General features: G+C 41.5%; 2 protein-coding genes across 4 annotated transcripts in view; one reads left to right on the plus strand and one right to left on the minus strand.

The window, feature by feature from the left end:
- The window catches only part of LOC149305250 (DNA helicase MCM8-like), a 58,685-nt gene that overhangs the window by 30,389 nt on the left and 15,735 nt on the right, over positions 1-12,561 (minus strand). For all 3 annotated transcript variants that reach the window (XM_089478050.1, XM_089478047.1, XM_089478048.1), the window contains exons 11-15: positions 3,787-3,817; positions 2,971-3,111; positions 2,626-2,767; positions 1,429-1,624; positions 926-1,145 (exon numbers count right to left, since the gene is read on the minus strand). In XM_089478050.1, the coding sequence (XP_089334176.1) occupies positions 926-1,145; positions 1,429-1,624; positions 2,626-2,767; positions 2,971-3,111; positions 3,787-3,817 (730 nt within the window). The remainder of the gene's footprint in view (positions 1-925; positions 1,146-1,428; positions 1,625-2,625; positions 2,768-2,970; positions 3,112-3,786; positions 3,818-12,561) is intronic.
- TRMT6 (tRNA methyltransferase 6 non-catalytic subunit) overlaps positions 1-12,561 on the plus strand; it is a 46,899-nt gene that overhangs the window by 3,662 nt on the left and 30,676 nt on the right. The gene's annotated exons all lie outside the window — the stretch shown is intronic.

Consider the following 12,561-nt stretch of genomic DNA (forward strand, 5'->3'; position numbering starts at 1 on the left):
TGGTTTTAATAGTTTATTTAATAGAGTGATTTTAACTGTCATAATAATTCCTTTTTAAGGGAGGGGTTATGATGTATTGTGTACTGGATGTTTTTATACTGTAAGGTGCTCTGATTGCCTTATGGTAGAAGAGCGGGATATAAATAAAAGTTTTATTTATTATTTATTATCTCCTATTTTAAATAAGCATATGAAAATAAATCATCAACAGGTCGGGGGGGGGAATTAAAGCAGTAACACATTTCAGACTCCTTACACAACACGATAAACAATATGCCTATTATTATGTGGATAATAATTTTTGGACCCCATGGTAACCATTTATTCATCATGCAAATGTAGAAATAATAGAACCAGCAACTGAAGTATCTTTGCAAGATGTTTTTTTTTAAGTAAATGTATATAATTCTAATGGGAACAGGATCTAGAGAAGAAATAAGAGGTCTGGAAAGAATTGGAAAAGCAGAGAACTTGTACTGTGCCCGGAAGCTAATAGGCAGCCAGTGGAGTGACTTTAAGATGGGTGTTATGTGGTCACTCTTACATTTTCTGGTGACCAGCCTGGCTGCCATATTCTGTACTAATTGAAGTTTCTGAACTAAGCACAAAGGTAGCCCCATGTAGAGCGCATTACAGAAATGAAGTTGTGAGGTTACCAATGCATGTACTACATTCTCAAGGTCCCTTACTTCCAGGAAAGGACGCAGCTGGTGCCCCTGACCATTGCATTCACCTGGTTTGTCACGTGGGATAACTAGGAAATAATGGGATCTTTATACTACTAGCTAAGCCTCCTCTCTTCTGTATCTCCCTATGGAAGGAAGGAGAAAACATTGCCAAAGCAATATCCTTTTCCAAACACCCTGCACTATTTTTATGGTAATGTGGGATAATTGGGGGGGGGGGACTAAATGTAATATGCTACCTTTAATCTTTCTGATAATGGTTTGTCTGAAACTGCTTCAAGGACTGATATATTTGAACTCTGAGAGTTTCCACGAGCAACCACAGCACTGGTGCATCCAGACTGTTTTCCACCTCTCATTGCCATCACATGTTCAGAAAGCAAATGGTCATGATCTTCATTTGGTATATCCAGTAGTATGAATACCAAGTCAAATCGGGACAGTAGAGCACTCCCCATCCTACAAAGGGAGAAAAAAAGCCAGAATAGAACAGTCGATGTGTATCCAGGCATATGGTACAACATCTCTCTATATATAAGCAAAACATACCTGAAAGCACGGTTAGTATGAATAATTTATATGGTGAATCTCTTTAAAGGAAATCTATATGCACACATGCCAATTTTAACATTTTTCAGATTTTTAATAAACATTACACAAATATCAATCCTTAATTTAAAATTCTCCACCCCTATTTTGTTTCTGTTGCAAACTGCATGACAGACATTTACTAAATACTTACTTTAAATTCTCAGAAACAGTTTTGGCTTTATTATAGTGTCCTCCAACTGGATTTGCTGCAGCTATAATTGATGTCCTAGCTGGCAAGCTGCAAACAATACCAGCTTTAGCAAGACTGATACTCTGTTGTTCCATAGCTTCCAATAAGGCTTGGTGCTGGCTCCCCATTTTATCAAACTCATCTATTCCACAAATACCTAAAAACAAATTTACAGAAGGGGAAAAAGAATTTGCAGAGGTATTCCTCCCATACACTCAATTGATTGAAAGGTTTCAGGCAAAGGATTTTTAGAATATGATGCACAAGCAGGCCTTTAAATGAGCACTGTCCCTCCAAGAGTGAGAATGACCTAATTTTATATTTTAAAAATAGTTTTAAAAATTGTTTCAATTATTTCAAATCACCAATTAGTGCTAACAAATTTTTAATATTCAGATGGAAACCTCTCTAGAAAAATCTTTAGTTGAAGTCAATGGCTCAGTTGAAGAGGTGCACATGCACAACACCAGGCAATTCCTTAGCTCCAAGGAGCTGAGCAGACAGGCCAGAACACCAAAGGCCAAAGCAGTGCTATCTTAACCCAGGCCCTGAGGTTGGTCAGTCCCTGGGCTGGCATGGGGGCAGACGAGAGTTTACATGCACACATGCCACCACACCATGAACCCACTAACCTCACTCACCCCTTATCTTCCTGTCACTGACTCTCCTGAGAAGATCCCCCATCACCGTGTCTGACGTGGAAATGGGGTGCATCCCATTTCTATGCCAGACAAAGAAATGGGGGTCTTCTCAGTATGGGCAACAGTGCAGGAAGGTAAGGGGCTGTCTGATCTGCTGGGTGTTGCTGTGGAGTTTCTGAGAAACTCTGTGGCAAATGGTGGGTCTTTTTGACCCACATTAAGGCCCCTTTGTACCAGGATTGGACCAAGACTGCCAGATCGGTGTCCAGGCTGCCCAATCCCAATTTGGGGGTACTGCCCTGCATAGTCCAAACAGGACGACGTGAGGTGAGGGGAAACCAGGTCTTTTTGGCCTGTGCAGACAGCCCCTTAATCAAATGTTTGTATATGCTTGCCAGTTTAGGAGTATACTTCATGCATCTGATGGAGCAGACTTTAGTCAATACACGTTTTTACCACAACCAACAGGCAACCATTAGCTCTTCTTTTTCTAGATAAAAATACTTTGATATAGTACCTTGATCTCCAAGCACAAGGGCACCAGCTTCCAAAGAAAAGTCACCAGATGAACTGTCTCTGGATAGAGTTACAGTCAAACCAGATGTAGTAGTGGCATTGCCACAAACATATACACCACGAGGTGCAATGTTGCATACTGCCTAAAAAAACAAATGAAAAAGGCACATTTCACATGCTATGGATCACCTGCTACAGTTAAACTAAGAAGATCAAAACACTGAAGAATATATGATATTTTTCTTCATTTAAATAACATATACAGTGTACACTTTTAAAATAAGTTTGAATGTCAGCAATAAAAAATAAAGAACTAAGCTATATGCATTAGTAAATGAATCCATACTTGCAACATCTGACTCTTGCCCAGTCCTGGATCTCCAACCACCAGGAGATGTGGGTCTCCTCGAACAGGAATCCTATTCTTATCATCCACATACTTTTGACATCCTCCAAATAATGCTAGTACTAAACCAGCTTTCACAATCTGTTAAATGAAAGATGACACACAAAGGTCTGGATAGGATTAAATAAATGTGGCAGCACACATCCAAATATTCCTTAGGATAAAGGTGAGAATCCCAGCTTTCAGACACAAGGATGAAAAGACAATTGCAAAATACTAAAGACCAGAAGCAAAGAACTAAAAAGCTTGAGGGTTTAATTGGTTCACTTCCATGAGATCAGTTTTGAGAAAACAGAACAGCAATCTCAGATAAACTCCTGTAAATATAACAAAAAAATGTAACAGTAGCATAATATCCAAAAAGGTTTCTTCTTCTTTCTTTCCCCCCTCTTTTCTTTCACTCTCTTCCCGTCCCCACTTTAGAATAATTAATGGTGACTAATATGCTATCAATCAGCATCCAGCATGTTATTATGCATTTTCATAGTGGTCTTCAAAACAGGCCTAGATTAGGCCATATGAAGGAATAAACATTTTGTTTTTAATGTCAAGAAATCAGACTAGGTCAGGCAAATACAGAAGTAACAGAAGCCCAAATGACACATAGTTCTATTACACATTCCTTATTACTAGTTGCTAACCAGTCAACAGGTAAGATATAGTCGGTTCAAAAACTAAACATTGAAAATGCCTATTTGCATATTCTAGAAAAGCATTTAAAATACATACATGAGTTTCTCTCTGAGATCTGCTTACCTCGTGACCATAGATTGTTGGACAGAGTGAGCTAGGAGGGGAAAATATTGAAGTACAATGTTAATCCATATATCTAGGGTTATGAACAGTCTGTGAAACAGCCTCATTCACATGCATGAAATCTGTACTAAGGTAATGCAAATTATGTCCCACTGAAGCCTGTGTACATTTATCTAATTTGCCAGCATACAGTACATAGTTAACTCTGCCCCAGCTAGTTCCCCAGAATTCCAAGAGCAAGGTACTGTGAAAGTCCTATTCTGGTTTCTTTGATTTCATCATACACATGTTCCTTCCAGCCATACAAATTATTAATATTATTATTATTATTATTATTATTATTATTATTAATTTATATCCCACCATTCTCCCAATAATGGGACTCAAGTCATCTAAATACAAATTTTAGAACAATACAGACTAAAAACTACAGAAAATTTTGATAAAAATATAAACATAAAAGTTATTTTAAAAACAAGTACACATTTTACAAAGTTAAAACATGAACATTTAAATAAATATAAAAAATGTATGCGTATGTATGTGCCTTCAAGTCACTGTTGAGTCGTTGGCAGGCAAACCCATGAATTTTATAGGATTTTCTTAGGCAAGGAGTACACAGAGGTAGTTTCACCAGTTCCTTCCTCTGAAATATAACCTACTGGACCTGGTATTTGTTGTATGACCCTGCTTAGTTTCCAAGATCAAATAGAATCTGGTGTCTTTACAGTATCTATAAACCATTAAACAGCAGAATAGTTCTCCATATTCACATATTCTGTACCTACAGATTAAAAACCATCCACAGCTTGAAAATATTTACAACTTCTCCCCCAAAAAACAAACCTTGATTTTATCATTTTATATATGGGTCATCATTTTACTACACCATTGTATATAATGGGACTTTAGCATCCACAGATTTTGGTATCCACAGGGGCCCCTGGAACCAACCCCTAGTGAATACTAAGGGACCACTGTATTCCAGACCTATAAAACACCACTAACATCATGGACTTGGACAAAGCTAAGACTTTTATTTTCAATATGTAGAGATCTTGTAGCACCTTTGAGACTAAAAGCTTCTGAGGTCTCCGAAAGCACATGCTTGCAACTTCGTTCTTTCACTTCGTCTCAAAGGTGCTATAAAATCTCTCTACATACTGATTCTACAGACTGGCACAGCTATATCGTTGAGTTCTTTCATTTTCAAATAATACATTATTCCATTGAGATCAATAAGACCTTAAGTGACTAATTTTGGCTGGACCTGTATTTACTGTTTAACTATAAGCTGTATTTACAGACACTTATAAAATACATTGGTTACAAAAAAAATTACTCACCCTCACTACCCTTCCTCTGGAAATACTAAATGCCAAGAGCTAAATCTTGCTGTCACCTTAACAATATCTTGGATTGAGCATTTTAGATTCTACCACCAAAGCACCCCAAAATTTACTACAATCTGCTTTTTATCCTTTCCTTGGTATCCACCTACCTGCTCCGAGATAATGTAGAATGGAAAGCTGAACATGTTGTTCTAGTTTAATGTATCAGAAGAAACCAGGGTCCCTAGATTGTACACCTCTGGCAGGATTTAATGTTTTGAACTGATTATTTCTGTAAAGGGCCATGTAAATTTATGACCCTATACAAATAAATGAGGAGGAGGAGAAGCAGGTTCCTGTGCTCTTTTCAGTGAACATTCTGTAACTATTGCCAATATGGCACTGCCTACAGACACTGTATTTTTGAAGTCACAAAAGGCATCAGTGACATCCTACCCTCTCCCTGAAGTTTCCTAGGAAACCAGTTGCCATACAAATAGCACAAAAAGTGTCTGCCTAAGATACATCCCACCTGAACTCAAGGTCAGCATCTTTTTGCTATAATTCTACAACTAGAGTTGGTTCACAGTGTTTTTACTATTGCATTTTATCAGCCAGATTTTGCTGGGTTTGGTGTTTTGTAGACTTCTATTTACATATATGGCAAATCAGGCACAGAAATGGTCCTTCACAGGCAGACTCGATTTTGTAATCCCCCTGTCACCAAAAGCAAACATTTCTACTCAGGATGCCCTGGTGACAAAAATGTCTCCTTACCTTGAATGCTTCTTGTAGCTTCTATGCCCTGTACCCAAAATCCCATCACTTAAACCTTGCCTTTCCTTGTTGAGGGGGGAGAGAGATGTAGGGGTTTAGTTTGCTAATGTCCAGAGAACACCAAATTGTACACAAACTTGTGAACTATCATCTAGATAGAACATATCCATGCAGTCTTAGTCTATTGGGAAGAGTTTGGTAAGAAATTCCCATTGTATCCAAATATCAAAAACATATGTGGTAAGAGGGGAAGGAAGGAAGGAAGGAAGGAAGGAAGGAAGGAAGGAAGGAAGGAGAAAGGGTCAAATCACACAAAGAAGGTTAAATATAAACCAATAAAATCCAGCTAAATTAGCCAGTGCACTTTACCTGTCTGACTAAACCCCTTAGTTCCAGAACATATGCAAGGTACTGTCTAGAACACATTTTCTAAAAGAAATAGAATGAGGGCATATTTTGATTCTTAGTTGAATGCCTCCATGAAACACAGCAATGGAAGAATATTTCAGCTATTTAGCTTAGTATACCAGGTGACACTGATCTGAGACCAGCAAACCCTCTAAAGAAACAGGTTGTTGTTCATCCAATTTTTAGAGAAGCTCAATTTCTGATGTAAGTGATTCAGCTAGGCAATCAGAAAACTATTTAGAGGTTGTTTCCAGCTCCTTAATAAATACTGACTTCCAAAAGAAATAGCCAATTTGGACAAGATGGGTCATTCTGAAAAAGGAATTAACCTGAGGATGTATTTTAAGGACAGAAAACAGAATCTCTGTTGTGGGTATTCAGAAAAGTTCAAACTGAAAATTCCCTAGGGGGCACTCTTGCTGCATTCAGAACATACAATTTGTCACAACACATAATTAAACTGCAGTTTCAACTGCAACCCTACACAGTTGCTACTTGCTTTTAAACTCTATAATCCTTAGGAATTATTTTCTCTTCAAAACTTCTAACTCTTCTGTAGATTCATAGAAATAGTCTGAAGACAAGAAATATCCAGAGAAAGACATCTGGAAAGGCATCTGGAAATAATGATAAAGAGTCTTCCAGGGAAGGATTTAGTTGGAATGGAAATTAATAGCATTTGTGGGACACAACAAAACACTTCTATGAATGCAGGTGTTTTTCTTAATAGGCAGAGAATGCAATGAAATGTTTAAAGCTTTTAAATGTAGGTTCAAATCGACTTGGAACATATTCCACAGGAGGCCCAGGTGGGTCTTGTACATTTAACAAAACAAAAAAACTCCCTTTATTCACATGGAATAGAGGGCATACTTATCACATTTGTACATCAAATTAGGAGGGGTAGCTAATACCCCAGAAGACAGGTTCAAAATTCAAAATGACCTTAATAGATTAGAAAGCTGAGCCAAAACAAAATGAATTTCAGTAGGGAGAAATGTAAGATACTATACTTATGCAGAAAAAAGGAACGTTGGGTACTTACCGTGACACGTTCATTTCCTGCAGAGAAGGGTCCTGGCATCCTGTAATCTGGGTTTAGCTCCTCCTATTTGCTCCTGTAGGCAGGGACAATAAACAAAAGACCGGCCCCTATATAGGGAGGAGCTAGCCCCCCTGAGCCTCAGTCAATAACAAGCCAAGCGACTAGTAAGGTACTCAAGGAACTGAACTTTAGTAACATCAGCTAAGGGTTAACTAGAACACCTTAGACAAAAACTAGCCCAAGAACAAACAAGAACTCAGAAAAACCAATCCAGCAACAAGAAGAAGAACAAGGCAGGTCCACCAACAGGCAGGCAGGGTCGGAGGCCGCAGGCAGCACCCGGGTGGGCAGGATGCCAGGACCCTTCTCTGCAGGAAATGAACGTGTCACGGTAAGTACCCAACGTTCCTTTTCCCAGCAGAGAGGGTCCTGTCCTCCTGTAATCTGGGATTTACAAAAGCCCTCTCGAACTGGGAGGGAGGTGCTGCTAGGAGACTGTGGCCCCCGACACAATCTGTTGGAGGAACCTCCTTTCAAACGACGCCTCTGCAGACTGAGACACGTCCAGTTTGTAATGTCTTATGAAGGTCGAAGCAACTTCCATTTGGCCACCCTGCAAATATCTGACAGGGAGGCGCTAGTGGTCAAGGCTGCAGAGGTAGATGCACTCCTAGTTGAGTGCACCATCAACCCCTCAGGTGGAGTGAAATCAAGAGTTCAGTAGCTCTTTTGAATACAAGACCTGATCCACCTACCCAGAGTCGAGACTGGTACCTTGAACCCCAAAGAGCCCAGGTGAAAGGAAAAGAACATCTCAGATGACCTTAAGGTTGAAGTCCTCTTGATGTAGATTTTGAGGGCTCTGCACACATCCAATGTGTGCCAGGTCTTTCCCAAGTCCTTCTTAGGATCGGGGCAGAATGAAGGCAGGAGAATGTCCTGTGACACCTGAAAGGCTGAGTTGACCCTAGGCACGAAGGTAGGGTCTGGACGAAGGCACACTGAGTCTGGCCTAAAAATACACAAGTCTTTACGTACCGACACGGCCCCAGCTCTGACACCCATCTGGCAGAGGTAATGGCTGTGAGGAAGATGACCTAGAGGGAGAGGTGTTTGAGGAAGGCCTCCCAAAGGGACTTGATCGGCCCAACCGTCAGAGCCTTTAAGACCGTGTTCACATCCCAAGATGGAAAACGATGTCTGGTGGGCAGACCCTGTTGGAAACTCCCCTCAACAGCCTCTTAATGTGAGGATGGCTGCCATTCTAGCTGCTCTCGTATGGAGCAGAAACGACGTGATGGCAGACACCTGCCTTATAACCATGTTGGGTCAAATCCCCTCTTAATGTCATCTTGGATGGACTATAGCAGGTCAGCCACTGAAAACCTGAAGCAGTTGATGAGAACTTGCCTAAGCAGTGGATTATGTGATCAATCAGAATAGAACCTGATCTAATCTGGACCTATGGCAGCTTCCAGCCTATCACTGATCACCTTGTCAACTGGTTATAGCAATGAAGGTGATATTAAGGTGATTTGATTTGTAGTAATTAAGACTTACCACTCTGAAAGAGGAATGTTAATGTCTGACCTCCAATTAAAATTTCAAAACAATGTGCAGTTCTTTACTGGAACCTCTGTGAACCTGTGTAAAATAAGACTAATCCCATGGTTAGGCAAAGAAGACACTGGATTAACCTTTATCTCGCAGACATTGGTGAGTCCATGCCGAAGCATAGATGCACTCTGTGTTAACAGGGCCTGTGGTCAGAATTAAGTCTGATTTCATCTGAGGATGAATTTGTCTAGAGACTTCAAAAATCACCCCAACTCCATGTAGCAGATTGTCATCAACCTATATGAAGGCTGAGGGGTCTCCCGGCTGAATGAACTGCTGATTAAGGAGTCATGAAATGGGAACAGGGGGCTTGGCAAGGATAGCCCTCTGGTATCTAATTTCGAGGAGAGAATTTTCTCCACAAAAGGGATCTGTCAAAGGAACACAAACCTAAATTTAAAATAGTATAGTGGGTCCTCGATATGGAGTTGGATTTAGGACTCTGCATGGATACCAAATCCATGGAAGCTCAAGGCACATAAAATATAATCGCATAGTAAAACGGAATCTCCTATATAAAATAGTAAAATCATAGTTTGCTGTGTTGTATTTTTGTTTTGTTTGTTTTTTGGAATATATATATATATATATATATATATATATATATATATATATATATAAAGCTGTGGGCATATAGGTGGCTGGTGTAAGTCTCTATATGGAGCTGTATGGTATATTAAATCTGAGCATTTTGCTAGCAGAAAACAAGGCATAGGCACTAGGAAGTCTGTTTTTCCAGCCCCAAAAGGTAGTAAACAATGGTGTTGTTTGGACCAGACCATGCCATGAAAACCCAATCAGGGATAAGACACTCACCCACACAGCAGCTAACCTTATAACCATAAAATCATAGAATCATGGAGTTGGATGAGACCACAAGGGCCATCAAGACCAACCCCCTGCCATGCAGGAAATCACAATCAAAGCATGCCCAACAATATGCAAAGGAATCTTGCAGCACCCTGAGACCACTAAAGAAAGGAGATTAGCAGCATGAACCTTCATGGCCTTGAGCCCAATTCATCATATGCATGATAGATCCTGTTACAATAGGCTTTCCAAGCCAGGCAGCAGTTGAATGGCAAGCCCATCAGCAGGCATTCTTACTTAAAATTTAACAATCTAGACAAGGTAAGAGGTAATTGTGATTTTTGTGGCAGACCCCTCAGGGCTCTGTAGGATGTCTGAATGGGATTTGAAGCAACCCCTTAGTAGAGAAACCTGATTATATTGTTTTAAAACACTCATGGAGGAAGGGGAGTTTCTCCCCCCATGGAGAGGAGTCTGTCTCTTTGTTTTTGATAAGAATTTTTCTTAACCCCCTGTATTAGTGAGAACCATCTCATGGAAGAAACTGTGTTGTTGTTGTTGTTGTTGTTGTTGTTGTTTTAGTTTCTTCCCTTTAACAGACATCTGTCCAAGAAAGAAGGGAAGGCAAGGGGAGCCACATCTTTTGAGGCTAGCTGACTGAGGTTCACTGTGTTTTATAACAGGAACATAATCCTTTTGCCACTAAAATGGAGTTTGGTTGGTCACCTTAATCCAATATATCTATCACCTCATATGAGATGTTTTTACCAAAGATCCTCAATGCATGTAAGCATTAGAGGTCTGCTGAGTGACCAGAGACCTTCTTGCTTGAGTCACCCTGTTTATTAGCATTTAAATGAATCTGTATTGTTAAAGCTTATGCTCTTAATGAGAAGTGCTATGGCTGATAACAGTTTGCACAAAGGAGGTAGAACCATGTGCTCATCTTATGTCTTTGGCTGTTTCACCTGAGGCAAAAAAGGCTCTGGACCTAATGGAGACAGTGATGGAGGCCCCTGAGGAGGCAAGAAAAGTCATCATGTGGCTTTTATGGCTAGCCCCTCCCTTGAAGAATTAGTTTCTAGGCATCTTCTCTGGCCTGGAAAAAGGAGAGGGGGGTGAGCAGAAACAGCACAACTCAAACCTCATGGGCTAACAGTAATAAAATGAACACCAGAAAGGTTAACCAGTATCTCTTGTAAATCTGAGCCCACAGCCCTGTAGATGTGGGGGCTCTCCCCTCCTTTATTTGCCCCATCAAAGGAGGCTGCCTGGGCAGTGGCTTATTCCAAGCACTGAGGAAACTGCTCTTAAGTTAGCAGTGACTGAAGAGCATTGCTAATCATGGGTAGATAGCTGCCTATGGCCTGTAGTGTAGCCCTGATACTCACAGGGCATTTTGTTTTGTTTATGTTTAAAACAGCCCCAACTTCAGGCTGGGGTTTACAGCTTAGCCCTTTTAATTTCAGGCAGGCTCTATAGTAACCTGGCTGCATGATAGAAGCTAGCTTGGTCCTCAACTCCCTCCCACTTGCATAGGTAGCTGGGAAGGGCAGAGGGACTGCTGTGGGACATGGCTCTACATTTACCTGAGGTAAGTCTGTGTCCTGAGCAAGGATAATCTCTGATGGAAAGGAGAGACCAAGTGAAGGGAACTCTCTACCCATGATATACACAAGTGTTTTCACCCCATTTTGTTTGTTTGTTATTTTTGGGAAGGGAACACAGGAGGATTTGTATCCATGTGCTCTCTCACAGAATCCTAGGGTTGGAATAGACCCCAAGGGCCATCCAGTCCAACCCCATTCTGCCATGCAGGAACTCTCAATCAAAGCATTCCCGATAGATGGCCCTCCAGCCTCTGTATAGAAGTGGGTGGCAGAGGCCATGCTCTCTCTGGGGTGGACATGAAGCCACTTTGTGCTTTGTTGTGGGATGCTCTGTGGCAGCCAAAAAAGATCATTTTAGAGTTGGAAGCTTCAGCTCCTGCTGGGCCAGGTCCAGCTTCCTTTACAGCCATGTGTCTGTGCATCACAGAGGAGGAATCCTCTGCCTCCTTACACACCATCTCATTATAAGAATTCAAAAGGAATGTGTAGGAGCCCTGGCAACACCACCATGTGTTTCCCAGTCTGCAAAAGGATCCCCCACACCTGTTAGGGTCCTGGGTGCCATTGGGGCCAGAGATGGGAAGGAAGGGGGAGACCAAGGGTTAATGCCCCCATCTGCCCTCCTGGCAGAGTCCCAAACCTTATGCTAGGCATAGTGCCTGCAATGGCCATGACAGAGGCCTCATGGCAATGCCTGCCCTGAGCGAGGGCATTAGATCTGGCAAAGGTTCTTTGGTGGCTAGAGAGAGAGGGCCCCTGGTACTCACCCTTCTCCTGTGTCTTCTGGCTGGCTTGCCTCTCTGACCTTGGCCATTTCAGGCTGGGCAGAGGTGATGCAGAGAAATCCTTTGCCATGGCTTTTGGCTGGCCTGTCCTCTGAACTCTGGCTGGGCAGAGATGCTGAGGAGGGAAGTTTCCATGACTTCTGGCCAGTTTCCTCACTGATCCCTGGCCTTAAACAGGCTGGGCAGAGGTGATGTGGAGAAACAGAGACATGGAGGGGAAACCCCTCACCATCTCTTCCCATGGCTCCCATGTGCTGCAGTGCTGTTTGCAGAGATCTCCTGTGCTCCCACCATGAAAGGGGGAAGCTTTGGAGGAGAGGGAGAGTCATTGGCAAAGCCAAGACCTTTCTCCAATCCTGGGAGCCCTTGCCATTTTAAGTCTTCTTCATGCT

The sequence above is a fragment of the Sceloporus occidentalis genome, unplaced genomic scaffold (assembly GCF_023333645.1).
Source record: "Sceloporus occidentalis isolate IW3139 unplaced genomic scaffold, rSceOcc1.0.p SCAF_12, whole genome shotgun sequence".
Taxonomy (NCBI): domain Eukaryota; kingdom Metazoa; phylum Chordata; class Lepidosauria; order Squamata; family Phrynosomatidae; genus Sceloporus; species Sceloporus occidentalis.